The sequence below is a fragment of the Halichoerus grypus genome, chromosome 8 (assembly GCF_964656455.1).
Source record: "Halichoerus grypus chromosome 8, mHalGry1.hap1.1, whole genome shotgun sequence".
Taxonomy (NCBI): Eukaryota; Metazoa; Chordata; class Mammalia; order Carnivora; family Phocidae; genus Halichoerus; species Halichoerus grypus.
Genome location: NC_135719.1, coordinates 26,541,386 through 26,555,769, shown reverse-complemented (window position 1 = coordinate 26,555,769; position 14,384 = coordinate 26,541,386). Strand labels below are relative to the sequence as shown.

Here is a 14,384-nt window from a genome sequence, read left to right as displayed (position 1 = left end):
CCCCACCCCCCGGCGCACTCGCCGCTCGGGCGCCGCGCGAGCCTGCCGCTGCCATGCCTCCGCGCGCGCCGCCTGCGCCCGGGCCCCGGCCGCCGCCCCGGGCCGCCGCCGCCGCCGCCGCCACCGCCGCGGACGCGGGGGGCGCCGGCGGGCCCGGGCTCCGGCCGCTCGCGCCGCGCCCCTGGCGCTGGCTGCTGCTGCTCGCGCTGCCCGCCGCCTGCTCCGCGCCGCCGCCGCCGCGCCCCGTCTACACCAACCACTGGGCAGTGCAAGTGCTGGGCGGCCCGGCCGCGGCGGACCGCGTGGCCGCGGCGCACGGCTACCTCAACTTGGGCCAGGTGAGTGCGGCCGGCCCCGCGCGCCCAAAACTTTCCCGGCCGCCGGTGGGCACGGCGCGAGGGGGCGCCTCCTTCCGGCTCGCGGCGCCGCCGCGGCCGCGCGCGGGCAGGGGTCCCGAACGGCTCGGCCCGCGAGGTCGAGGGGCGGGGGGTGGCTGACCGAGGCGCCCGGGGACGCTCGGCGGGGCCCACCGGGTGGCCCGCGGAGGTGGGGGGGGCGTCCACGCAGGCCTGGCGCGCCCCGGGGGGCAGTTCCGCGGGGCCGAGCGGCCCGGCGCGGGCACCTGCCCGGCGGGGCGGGAGAGGGAGCCAGTCTCGGGCGCCGCGCGCTCTGCCCGCGAGCGCTGTCCTCAGTGCCCGCCACGCTCTCCCTGGCCTCGGAGCCCCGGCTCCGCCACGCCGGCCCCGCTGCCCTCGACGGGCGGCGCGGGGCTCCAGACCCTGAGCGCGCGCCAGGGCGGCCGGCCGCCGCTCGGCGCTGACAGGCGCATGGCCCAGAGTCTCGGTGTCCCGTGCTCCCTCGGTGCCCGCGGCTCCCGGAGGGGAGGGAGGGCGGCCCGGTGCCGGAGCCTGGAGGCAGCCGTCAGAGGCTTTGCCGGCAGCTCAGGACTCCGCAGCCGGCGCAGGGGGCCTGGAGGCAGGGGGGTGGGGGGGAGGGGGTCCTGCGTTGAAAACCCCTCCAGGCCCCTGGAATTTGCTTTGTTTCTCGGCTTCTGTCGCTGTTCCAATGGCAGCTGTCCGCATACTAGCTGTATGACCTTAGGCAAGTCACTTCCCCATCTTCTTCATCTGTAGGGGCGGTGTCGGTCATACCGGCTGCAGTTGCTGGGAAGATCCAGTGTTGGCCCGCAGCAAAACCCCAGGCCAGGGCTCGACCCTGCTCAGTGAGCCCAGAGTCCTCCCACGGCCCGGGCTGTCGCTATTACTGGGTTAGCAAGAGAGGACAAGCCCTGGGCACGAAGGTGGCATAACTCCAAAGGACCCCCGAGGTAGATCCCTTTCCCCTGCCCCAACCCCACAGAGTGGCAGTGGGGCAAAGGGTTGGTTTATGGCCGGTGGAGGGGCTGCAGGGGACTGAAATGTGCTGTCCCACCAGGGGACCTTTCAGCGCAGTTAACAAATCTACAAACTATACACTTAGAGGATCAAGCGAAACGGCGGGGAAGCGCCAGCTCATAACTCAAAATGTGGTGCCAGGCGGTGTTAAATTTAGTTTCATCATTATCCGTGACAGAAGCCAGCAAAGTGTGGTGTGGCCCTAATGTAAATGACATTTCTTCTGCATCCAAAGTCCCACACAGACGCTGCTAATGTGAAATGTGTGGCCTTCTGGAAAAGTAGAGTCTGCTGCTTGCTCTGTACCTACATGGCGGGTCCGAGTGTGTCTGGGAAGATGCCGTCCTGTCTTTTGTGTATCTATATCTGTCTATCTATATGGACTGCTCAGGTCTCTGCAAACATCCCGTGATTGAAGTTTTTGCCTTTGGGCAGCACTGGCTTCATTTCTGCCTGTGGTTCCTAAATCTCCCTGGCTGATGGTCCAGACCGAGGAAGGTGGTCCTCAGGCTTCCATCCCCATTGATTGCTAAGGCCCCCCGGCTCCTGATCCACCTCACTGCTCTGCCCAGGTGGCCTGGCAATTTGTCTTCAGCTAAAAGTGACTCTTGAGCTGCACGGTAAATTACAAAGTGCCTGGGTTTCTGACTCCTATAATTAAAGGAGCGGGGGTGGGGTACGGAACTTGAACTGTAAGGCTCCCGGATATTTCCACGAGAGGCACGCACGGCGATTCCCCCTCGTGGTTCCTGTCCACCGGAATCCAAAATGCCAGGGCTTTGAAACAACTTCTGTCCGACCCGCCCGAGTTGAATTTCATACGCAGTCTGCTGTTCTCATTTTGCCCGTGGGGGAGGTTCCTTCAGGTATGTACCTGCCCCGACCTGGGACATTCTGGGGGAGTCTCTCCATGTCTCCCCAGCTCTGTCCAGTGCAGCCAGGGTGGACTGCACGTAGCCTGGTGGCTCAGCTTGGGAGGCAGGGTGCTGGGGGTGGGGGTGCCGCTGTGGAGACCTTTGCAAACGGAGGGGATTAGTTGGTTGGGGATCCGGGGCAGTCTCAGAGGTGTGTGTGTGAGAGATTACTCAGGGAGAGCCTATTACTCTTTATTCCAAAACCAGCTTTTCTCCCTCCCTCCCCCAAGTAAACTACTAATGTGGAAAAGGCCTGGAGCATTCCACCCTCTACCTACTCAATAAGAACTCTTTAAAAACCTTATTTGCCTTTTTCAGCCAGGAAAATTTGTGACTCATAAATAAGATGTAGATATTATTAGCTTTGATTTATGGATAAGTAAACTGAGGGGAAGCAAGGCATGGAAGCTGTTTGTGTCTACACAGTGCGTGTCGCCTCTGACAATTATGCTCCCCGCTCTTTGTCTCCTGCTACATTCTCTGGTCTCAGTGTCCTCTGTGTGACTCTTTCCCCAAACCCTTAATGGGCAATTAGTGTTATGCCCGGTACCTGCCCTGACTCACAGCCCTGCTTTTCTCGTGGGCCTTTGCGATGCTCTGACGGCTGGTTCGAATGTTTTACTCCCTTTCATGCAACTAATAACCCGATTCCGTGTATTTTACATGGTGCAAAGGTAATTGAGATGGTTATTCAGGTGAAAGGTTATTCACCTTTCTTGAACGTGGAAGCCTTTCAGATTGATCATGGCTGTGGATCTTCTTTGAAAAATGTGCATCATCAGGAACCAGACAAACTAACCTCTTTTTTACTTCTTTATTCATCATGATACTTGAGGTCCTAGGTAATGCACCACAATGTGAGAGAAAGAAAGAAAGAAAGAAAGACAGAAAGAAAGGAAAGAAAAGAAAGAAAGGAAGAAAAGTTTGGAAGAGTCAAATGTCATTATTGACAGATGGCATAACTATGTGGATAATCCAAGAGAACCTAGAGACTATTATAAGTAGTCATAGAATTGAACAGGGTGCTTGATCGACAGTAGCAGCTGTTGAGAAGATAAAAGAAATGATAATACACTCTAGCATAAAAGCCGTTAGATACCTAGGAATTTTTGAAAAAATGTGAAACTTACCAGGAGAAGATTATAAAATATTTGAAAGATATATTGAAGAAAAGGTCTGAATATTGGAGGTATAAGCCATGTTCATGGACGGGAGGACTGATTATCACATGCCCCCCCCCCCATTAATCTCTAAATTCAATGTAATTTCATTGATGTGCCAACAGGGTTTTATATGGGATATGAAATCATACAAATGTATGTTAAAATTCACATGGAAGAGTAGGTTCCCAGAATCCCTGAGACGACCCTGAGAAGGGAGGGGAGTGTGCTCTGCCAGAGCGCAAAACTTCCCAGGAAGCTGGGGTGATCATGACAGTTGGACGTTGGCCCCGGGGATGGTCTCATCCAGCAGTGGAATTGGCTCAAACCCGCGCAGGTGTGGGAACTTGTATGTGCGAACAGAAGAGTTACAGATGGATGAGGAAGGATGGGCATTTCAATCAGTGGTGCTGAGAGAAATGACTCAGGAAAACAATCAGATCCTGACCTCACCACACACTACCCAACAGTAAATCCAGCTAGAAATAACCAGAGTGGAATACCTTTATGATGTTGGGACAGGAAAGGATTTCTTAAAGGAGACATGAAAAGAACTAATAAAGGAAGAGATTGATCCATGAAGAGTTCTGTATAACAAACACATCATTACAGAGTTTAAAAACACATAATAGAATAGAAAAAGTATTTATGGCGTATAACACACAGGTTAGGGCATAGATTATTTAAAAAGCTTTAAATCGGGGCACCTGGGTAGCTCTGCCTTCGGCTCAGGTCATGATCCCAGGGTCCTGGGATCACGCCCTGCATCAGGCTCCCTGCTGGGGGGTAGGGTCTGCTTCTCCCTCTCTCTCTGCCCCTCCCCCCTCAGCTTGTGCTCTCTCTCTCTCTCACTTACTCTCTCTCTCTCACATAAATAAAATCTTAAAAAATAAAATAAAAAGCAATCAAATAAGTCAATAAGTAAAAGTGAAATGCCAGGTAGAAAAATGGAGAAGTGTATGCATAGGGAATTCAATGCCCTGTGTGAAGCATCCACCTCAAGTTCAGGTTAGTAGTAGCCTCTGAGCAGGGAGGGGGAAGAAACTGGGAGAGGGACGTCAAGTGGCCCAGTGAACTCGAGAAAAGCCGCTCAGCCTTCCTGGGAGTTATGGGGACAACACAGCGTGAGGCAGTAACGAGAGAGAGACCGCTTCACGCCATCAGATTGGCAGATGTGGAGAAGTGTTCGTATCAAGCGTTGGCGAGGATGTGAGCACATGGAGCTTCCTGATGCTGCTGGTAGAAGTGGGGATCGGTAGAACTACCTCGGAGAGCAATGGGGCACTTAGCAGTGAGGTAGAATTATATCAGCGGGTCCACCTCTGGGCTTCCACTAGAGAGAAGATCTTGCACGAGGGCGCAAGGAGCCTTGCAGAGTGCTGCCCAGAGGCATTTTTTAAATGAAGGGAAACACAGCCTAAATATATATCAGTAGAAGAATGGAGAATGAAATCAAAATAGTCACATGATGGAATGCTGTACAATAGTTAGAAAGGCATTAACCGGATACGGGTCTACATAGATAAATCGCAAAAATGATGGCGAGTGAAAAGGCACGTTGCAGACGCACGGTGCGGTAAACTCTAAAAAACACACTAAGTAGTTCTGTATTATTTATGAATGCTTACACATGTAGGAAGCATCCACATCAAATTCAGGTTAGTGGTGGCCTCTAAGAAGGGAGGGCTGGGGAAGGAACTGGGAGAGGAAGGAAGAAACTTTATCCACGGTGTTCTAGTTCATAATATACATCTGTAGGTACGTACATCTGTGTATGTAACATACAAATTATATACAAAATTGTGTCTCAGCATTTTGTGCTTTTCTATCAAAATTTATAGTGATGTACACGTGTGCAGATATGCATGTACGTATGCACATACATACACCTACGCACATGCATGTAAATACACTTATATGTAGGTACATGTGACCTGTGCAAGGGAGAAAAAAAAGAAAAATGCACATCATACGCACACGTCATGGTGTTCCTGGATCATCTGAAGCCTGTCTGTGTGGGCACACAGGTGCCTGTGGGCCTGGGGTCAGAAGCCCCTGCTTTAGACGGCCCGAGCTGGGCCGGTTGGCTTGTCAAGCAGCTGGTGACTCAGAGAACCAGAAGGCCTGGCTCGGATCACAGGGCCGTTTGGACAGAGCCAGACCCAGAGCGCTGGAACCCTGCTCTCCTACCAGGCTTCTTTCTCCTTCAAAGCATCTTGGGGTCCACGTGGCCCTCACTCTAACCTATGTACATTGCAGCCTTTGACACTGATGACTCCAAGTGCAGAAGAGGAATGGCCACAAGAAATTCTCACAGACCGAATCGCGACATCTCAGCATCTGTAGCTTTTGGAGGTGATGTTTATCTTAAAAGTGGCGCTTAGACACCATACTTTCCCTTGCATTTTTGCTTTGCCTGGGGTATTGAGCTAATTTGTTGGTTCTGAGTCTGAACATAAAAAGGCAGGCTGGCTGCCAGGGCTCCTAAAAAGATCTAAGAGCCTTAAATGATTTTGAACTTGCCTTAAATAGTTTTGCTTAAAATAGCTACCGAGTGGGACATACGTGGCTCAGAATTTCAGGTGGGCCTGCCTAATTCACTTGTCAGCAGGGGACTATTGTCATGCTGCAGACAGCTGTTCTTACGATAAAAAAACAAGCTGAAACTTTAGCCAGGTGTTAAAATAATGGGCCAGCATTTGTTTCCATCTGAGTGTCAGGAGCTCAAGGTGGACAAGGGGAGGCCCAGAGTAGCAGTCACCCGTGACCTTGTTATCTGGTTTTGATTTTTGGTCTGAGGCTGTCTTGCATTTATGGTCCGAGCCAGGAGCCATGCGCACGGCTGGCCTGGGAGCAGAAAGGGAGAGGTTCTGGGTGTGACAAGGTTCTGGGTACAGACAAGATTGGGATTATAAAGCTCGTGGTCTCATATGCTGGCATTTGACATCTTTCTTCAGATGGTGACAGTTTTAAGTGGACGTGGTTTTAGTTGAGTGGCCTGCCCTCGGAAGCCACCGGGGCCGTGCTGCCTGAAGCTGAGTGACCGTGCGTGGAGCCAGGTGGCCAGGAGGAGACTCAAAGTCAGACCAGAGGGATGGCTCAGCTGCCTGGTCCACTGGAAGAGTTTGGGTTTCTCTAGACAGAAGGGTGCACATGACAAACAGAGTGGTGGATGGGGTGGAGAGCCCCATCTGAGAAGAACCTGTCTGAGGTCTCTGCCTGGCCTTGGGCTTTGGGTGGCAAAAGGGCCACAAAGGACTGTTCACACACGGAGAACATCCTGGGCTCTTTTGGGTCTCTGAGCCTCTGCACAGATTTTGCCTCTAAAACGTAGTTCCTCTGATCTTCCACAGCCCAGGACAGGTGGCTGACGTGTCCCCCCGCTCCTTCTCCCAGGGCCTGGCACGCAGAGGGCTTCTAAGTAATATTTATCGCGACTGCCTCCCCCTCCCTTCTGGCTCTCAGACTGTGGCTTGGCCTTGGCATTGACCAGAAGCCCTGGCACGTGCTTGTGCCCAAGCCAGTGTTCCTTGTGTTGGGTGTTCTCGCTCATGGAGCCTTGCACCAGGCCTGTTTAACCATGAGGAGAGCTCAGGCCCAGTTAGGTTCTGACTTGTGCAGGTCACAAACTGGTGCCTGACAGGCCAGGGCCCAAACCCATCCCCTCTGACCCCCCTTCCACCATCATCACCTTTGGCAGATGGCCCTCATCCCTGTTTCTCAGCTAAGGGTGAGCCACCAGGCCAGAAAGCCTTTCAGCAATCCGCTGCCATTGACAAAGAGCCTATGTGGACCCCACTAGCCACTGTTTCTCCTTCTTTCCACCTGGCTCACATGCGTGCACACACACACACACACACACACACACACACACACAGTGCTGCATGTCTGCATTGTTCTTTCCAGAATAGTTGTACTGGCGCCTTCTCATCAGTATTGAAACTTACATCTCTCCAGGCACCTGGGTGGCTCAGTCGGTTAAGCATCTGCCTTCAGCTCAGGTCATGATCCCAGGGCCCTGGGATCGCGTCCCGCATCAGGCTCCCTGCTCAGCGGGGAGTCTGCTTCTATCTCCCTCTGCCCCTCCCCCCACTCGTGCCCCCCCCCACCCCGCCCAGATAAATGAAAAATTAAAAAAAAAGAAGATGCCCCAATGCCTCCAGTCATTTTAGGATGGATGCTACCCTCAGTTGCTCAAACTTTGCACATTATCAGCCGGACTAGTCATCCCTTGCTGCAGACCTTCTCCTCACTGTGCGGTCCCTGTCTACAGAAGGGATCATCTACCCGGGTGCCTGAGCTCGAGGCCCGGAAGTCACCGCCGCCTCCCCCCCCACCCCTCTCCTCCATGCCTCCTGTCTGGTCTGTACCTCAGCCTGTGTCATGGGTCTTGTGGACGGCTCTCAGGCCCCCCTGCCTTCCTGTGGCTGTTGCCCAGCACAGACTGGGGACTCTGTCACCTCTCACCTGGGTGTCCTGCTACAGGGCCTCTCTCCGCCCTGCCCCCAGCTCCAGCTCTGCCAAACCACTTCATGCTCCTGCTTCCATTCAGGTTTCCTTACACTGTTCTCTCTACCTAGGATGCTTTTCCCACCCCCTGGTCAGTCCCTCGTCCTTCCCAGCCATCTGCAGGCCTGCCCGATGTCCCCAGCCCCGTTGCCCTGACATTGCCTGCTGGCTTGTCTGTTTCTGCCCCTGGGCGCTGGGCTTCCCGGGGAAGTCAATCCACTGTCGGTCCTCCAGGCTGTTCTCAAAGATCGGTTCCAGTCCTGCCATTTCTCTGATGGCGGAGGGGTCCCTCCAGGGCAGCCAAAGGACACGCACTCATTTACTCAGAGTTTGCTGCGTGCTCTCTTTGGTGCTGGCCCCTCAGAGATAAGAGATGTGGCTTCTGCCTCGGAAGAACCTCTCAGTGGAGGAGGTGGTGAGCACTGGCGAAGGAGCAAGGTCGCCTCCTACGTCTCCACATCAGTTGGCTGAGCCATCGCCACCCACGTTTTTTACATTTTAATCCCTTTCTTTTTGGAGTCACCCAGCAGACGGGCCTTTCCCGGGTTGGTGCTTGTGTTCATGCCTGGGGGCGACCCTCTGTGATGCTCTAGTTTGCTTCTAGGTCAGGTCAGCGACAAGGGGAGCATGGCCCAGCAGTGGCCTGCAGCCCACCATGGCAGCTTCAGACCCGATGGGTCCTGTCATCCTGTCAAATCCCAGATCTTCGCCATGTCCTTGTGCCTCTGCTGTTGGAGGATTTGGAAGACCCGGTGGCAGGCACAAGGCCCTCTGTCCCGCGCGGCGAAGAACAGGGATGAATAGCCATCAGCTGTTGGAAGGGCGCCTCATGCTCCATGGGATGGGCTCGGCAGCTCAGGTTCCCATGGTAACCAGCCCATCAATGCCCTCAGTGTCAAGACGGTACCACTGCTGAGAGGAAGAAACAGTCTCATTGTCTCCCCTCGGGTTGCTTGGGTGCAAACCAACCATGCTCCCCGCAGGGTCCAACAGCCTCTGGCCCGACGGGTGGCGCCCCCTGGCGGTATACGACCTGCTCGCAGAATCGGGGCCAGAGAGGGGGCGGGCAGCTTCAGCTTCCTACCCCTCCTTTGGGCCTTTGAACTGCCCTCGCGGGCTGACATCAGTCACTTACAGAGTCCTTGTTGGGTGAGTCTGACCTCGCAGTGGGAAGAAACAGCCCAACCGGATCAGACTCCTGCAGCGCTGGGTGGTGAGCCAGACGGCATTTGCCACAGGGGTGGATAAATCTGTGTCCCATGGTGGCAGGCGGGGTTTTGGAAGGGCCCTTGATTTCCAGACACTCTCCCCTTTGTTTCAGAAACTTGTGTCAGCACCTCTCAGAGATGATCTCCTGTGATCATTCAGTCAGAGCCTCCTTCTTACCCACTGGGGCAGGGGAGGGGGCGAGTCCACTCCCATGATCTTGTCAGACTCTCCAGGATGGACAGTCTGGGAAGGTGGACAGAGGGGCAGGTGGGGTACTCACTTGTCAGGGAAGGGCCCGCAGCTCCCCCTGACTAGGAGAAGGCTCGCCCTTTCTCATCCTCTGTCCTCTGAGCTGGAAACTGGGACATATCCACTGGTCATGGCCCTGTCCCCTCTGGCCTCAACCCAGAACGCTTCCCTTTTGTCAGGTGTTCCAGCCACTCCTTTGACGTTCTGGAAACTTTCCCTATACTTTTTTTCTTTCTTTTGCACCTGCTATTTGTTGTAGTCGTTCTAACCTGGGTGCCCACTCCCTGTATGGTCCACCTGGAGAATGCTGGTCTTCAGAATTAGTCAGAGTAGTGTTTCCTGACTTGTCTGCTCCCTGACAGGCCTGAGCACAGTATTCTCAGAGCTCCACGGAGGGTCTCAGCTGGACCCCTGCCACCCACCACATGCACAGACATGGCATGCGAGCGTCTCGTGGTCCTCATCTTTGTTCATCTCTGCTTCCTCAGGCCCTTGTCCCACTCACTGCCCCCACACCACCACCTCTCAGATACCTGGTGACTGTTTCATTAGAAGGGGTATAACCGAGTCACTGCATTCCAGTACCCCCAGAACAACTACCACTACCACCGGCCAACTCCTATATTCTTGGCCCTACAGATGAAGAAGCCCTGCTCTGATCATCACCCCAGCGCCCTAGGAGTGACCCAGATGAGCCAACGGAGACTCCGAGCTGGTTGAGTGACTTACTGCAGCTTTAGTAAATTTCAGAGCAAGGCTTTCAACTTGGACCACTTGGATTCCAGGCCTTACTCACAGACCGTGCCTAGAGAGCCGGCGGCACCTGAGCGGGCCCTGGAGCTTGAGGTGGGGCTCTCCAGCTCGTAAGTCCAGGCAGATGGAGGGCTGAGCTAGAAGGGGCACCCGGGGAGGTGTCTGCGCAGTCCCATCCAGAAGGACCCTTCCTTCTCATCAGGTCTCTGGCCTGGGGCTTCACTTCGCATGTTTACCTCTGCAGGAGTGAAGGCTGCCCACAGCATTCTTGACTTTGGAGTCCAGGAGTCTCAAGGGCAGGGAGCTGTCCTTGGACACCCTCCCCCCAACCTACCAGAGACCCATGTGTTTCCCACCCCAGGAGGAGAGTGGAGCACTGTGCCACCAGATCTCCGACAAGAAAGCTAGACCCCCGCGAGGAGAGAAGGGGCTCAATGAGGGCCCAAGGATATGCAGAGGCTCGCACGGCCCAGTTATGAAATTGTGTCATTACTTAGATTACTTAATTGTCATTACTTAAATTGTCTTGGTATTATATAAGAGGAATACGCATAGGTAGAATATTTGGAAAACATGAAAAAGAACAAAGAGAACTCCAAAAATCCTTTATAAGTCCTCCCACCCAAAGATAGTTACCGTTCACAATTTGGACTATGTCCTTTCATTATTTTTGTTTTTAAACCGCACGTGTGCGTATGTGCGTGCACGCGCATGTATGTGTGAGCGCGTGTGTGTGCACGCATATGTCTGTATAGGAGTATGCACATACGTGTATATGTGTGTGCACACGCCTGCACACATCCATGGATGTCGTCTACGTATAGGAGTGTACAGTTTGGTACCTTGCACCTCCCAAGCCTAGAACTACTTTATGGTATAATTATTTTTAAGATTTGATTTATTTATTTAAGAGAGAGAGAGAGAGCACGAGGCGGGGGGAGGGGCAGAGGCAGAGGGAGACGCAGTCTCCCCCCCACCACTGAGCAGGGAGCCCGATGCAGTACTCGATCCCAGGACCCTGGGATCATGACCTGAGCCAAAGGCAGATGCTTAACCGACTGAGCCACCCAGGCGCCCCTCTATGGCATAATTTTTCATGGCTGCTCAGCACATCCTTTAGTGGCTGGCCCATACTTACTTCATCTTTCCCCTGACATTTTAGGTCAGTGGATTCTTTGCAACTCGTTGGGGAGTCTGGTCTGGAATGTGAGCACCATGCGGGGAGGCAGAAGGGGTTCTGCCACTGCCTCGTCTCCCACTGACATGTCTGGCCCCCCCACCGGGTGCAGTGGCCCAGCACATTTTCCCACGGCTCCCCATCCCACCTCACCGGCCTTGTGGACGGTCCAGGACTTGATACCATTTGTTCAAGTCACAAGGATTTTATTGAGCATTTTTTTCTTATTTTATAAAACCACATGTGTATTATATATTCTCCCATCGTAAAGGATTCAAACAGTGCGGAAGTATAAAGAGCAAAACTGCAAAATCTTCTTCCCCTCGTCCCATCTCCAATGGCCTTCTTCCCCCAGACGCCACCACACTTTCGCATGGGAGTGTCTGTTTCAGAAACACACATGTACGTGAAGGTTTTATTGTTTTATATTAATGGGGTCATGCTAAACATGTTTTTCTGCACCTAGCTTTGCCTAAGTCTAACCAGATATCCTGGAAAGCTTTCTACTCTAGTACATAGAGATCTACTCCATTATTTTATTTTTTATTTAAAAAAATTTTTTTTATTAACATATAATGTATTATTTGTTCCAGGGGTACAGGTCTGTGATTCATCAGTCTTACACAATTCACAGCGGTCACAATAGCGCATACCCTCCCCAATGTCCATCACCCAGCCACCCCATCCCTCCCACCCCCCTCCGCTCCAGCAACCCTCAGTTTGTTTCCTGAGATTAAGAGTCTCTTACGGTTTGTCTCCCTCTCTGGTTTCATCTTATTTAATATTTCCCTCCCTTCCCCTATGATCCTCTGTCTTGTTTCTCAAATTCCTCCTATCAGTGAGATCATATGATACTTGTCTTTCCCTGATTGACTTATTTCACTTAGCCTAATACCCTCTAGTTCCATCCATGTTGTTGCAAAGGGCAAGATTTCATTTTTTGATGGCTGTATAATATTCCATTGTATATATATACCACATCTTCTATAACCATTCATCTGTCAATGGACATCTTGGCTCTTTCCATAGTTTGGCTATTGTGGACATTGCTGCTATAAACTTTGGGGTGCACGTGCCCCTTCGGATCACTACATTTCTATCTTTGGGATAAATACCCAGTAGTGCAATTGCTGGGTCATAGGGTAGCTCTATTTTCAACTCTTTGAGGAACCTCCATACTATTTTCCAGAGTGGCTGCACCAGCTTGCATTCCCACCAACAGTGTAGGAGGGCTCCCCTTTCTCCACATCCTCGCCAACATCTGTCGTTTCCTGACTTGTTAATTTTAGCCATTCTGATTGGTGTGAGGTGGTAGCTCATTGAGGTTTTGATCTGTATTTCCCTGATGCCGAGTGATGCTGAGCACTTTTTCATGTTCTTTTGGTCATTTGGATGTCTTCTTTGCAGAAATGTCTGTTCATGTCTTCTGCCCATTTCTTGATGGGATTATTTGTTCTTTGGGTATTGAGTTTGATATACTCCATTATTTTAAAATAGTTTTAAGCTATTTTACCATTGCAACTATTAATGTTTATTGATTTGCCTCTGGTTTTATTTTTTTGTTTTTGGGAGGTTTTTTTGGTATTATAAACAACATTGTGGTGACCATCCTTATTCATGCCTCTCTGTGCCCACGTATGAGAATTTCTGTACGGTGTATAATAACAAGACCAAGTAATAGTTATAACAATAAGTAATAATCGCAGACACCTATCTGGCCCTTATTATGTGCCAGATAATTTTCCAAGTGTTTTCGTGGTATTGACTCATTTAATCTTCTTAGATTGAAATAGATGCTGTTATTGTCCCCATCTTACGGTTGAAGAAACCAAGGCACAGAGAGGTTGAGTAATTCATCCATAGTTACACAGTATGGAAGTGTTAGAGTCAAGATTTGAGGCAAGATGATCTGGCTCCAGAGATTGGGGAACTGTGGAGGCAAAGTACATACGCATGTTATGTGGTGTTAGACTTCGGCAGGTGCCTCTTCAGGCAGGCGGTGCCAACCCCCCTGCCCCCAGCAGTGCATGAGGGGTCCTCACTAATCTTGGGTGGAGATTATCAATTGTCGTAGGATTTGCTGGGTCCTCCAGGTGAAAATGAGGTCTTGTGGTTGTTTTAATTTGTTTTTTTTCTGATTCCTGTTAAAGTTAAATGCCTTTTCATAAAGTTATTAGTCATTTTAATTCTCCTCTGAATTGCTTATTTGCATTCTTTGCCCATTTTTCATTTTGGTTATTTTTCTTTTATCTTAATGATTTGTAGGTGCTGTCGTCTCTATAGTGTGGATATTAATCTCTTGTTTGTAAATACATTGCAGATATTTCTCCCATCTGTCACTTTTCCTTGAACACTATTTAGAAGGTTTTGCTTGCTTGTTTTCTGAAGTAGAACCTGAAGTTTTATTTGTTTGCAAGGCTTTGGGCTCATCACTTGATATAATTCAGTGAGTATCATTTGTTCAGTCGGGGTCCTTACCTACAACAGACAGGCACTTAAGTGAGGAACAGTGAACTTAATGTAGAGACGGGGGCTAGATGCTTTAGGATAATAGAGGAGAGGAGAGCTGCTTTTCACCTGGGAAGTTCAGGGAAGGCTTTGAGCCACACTTTGGAGGGCCCACCGGATTTTTACACAGAGAGAAACAAGGAGCGGTTTTTACAGGTGCATCCCGACTGAGCGTATCCGTTTGCATCCTGTTGGAAAACAGCTCACCTTGTTGGCTTAGGTAAAGACTCTCATGAGGGGCTAGTTACAGAGGTGCAAATGGGGAACGGGGAACCAACAAAAGGTGTTGAGGCACCTGGAGACCAGCAGTGGGGGTGGGGGTGGGAGGGTGGGGAGCTGCTACTCACCTTGAACCGAAAGGACCAAGGGAGAAAACAGGCTAGCAGAGCACTGTTAGGAGCTGGAGCTGCAGAGGAGGTAGGCTCCATCGGGCTCCGCCCACTGGCCAGACCCTCAGGATGTGGGGTCCAGGTGGGGTTGTTGGAAGGGCACAGGGTAAGGCAGAGAAGGG

At 51.8% G+C, this 14,384-nt stretch overlaps 1 protein-coding gene across 2 annotated transcripts in view; it reads left to right on the top strand.

The window, feature by feature from the left end:
- Nucleotides 1–53: 53 nt before the first annotated feature.
- PCSK6 (proprotein convertase subtilisin/kexin type 6) overlaps nucleotides 54–14,384 on the top strand; it is a 181,271-nt gene continuing 166,940 nt past the window's right edge. For both annotated transcript variants that reach the window (XM_078078969.1, XM_078078968.1), the window contains exon 1: nucleotides 54–338. In XM_078078969.1, coding sequence (XP_077935095.1) covers nucleotides 54–338 — 285 coding nt within the window. The remainder of the gene's footprint in view (nucleotides 339–14,384) is intronic.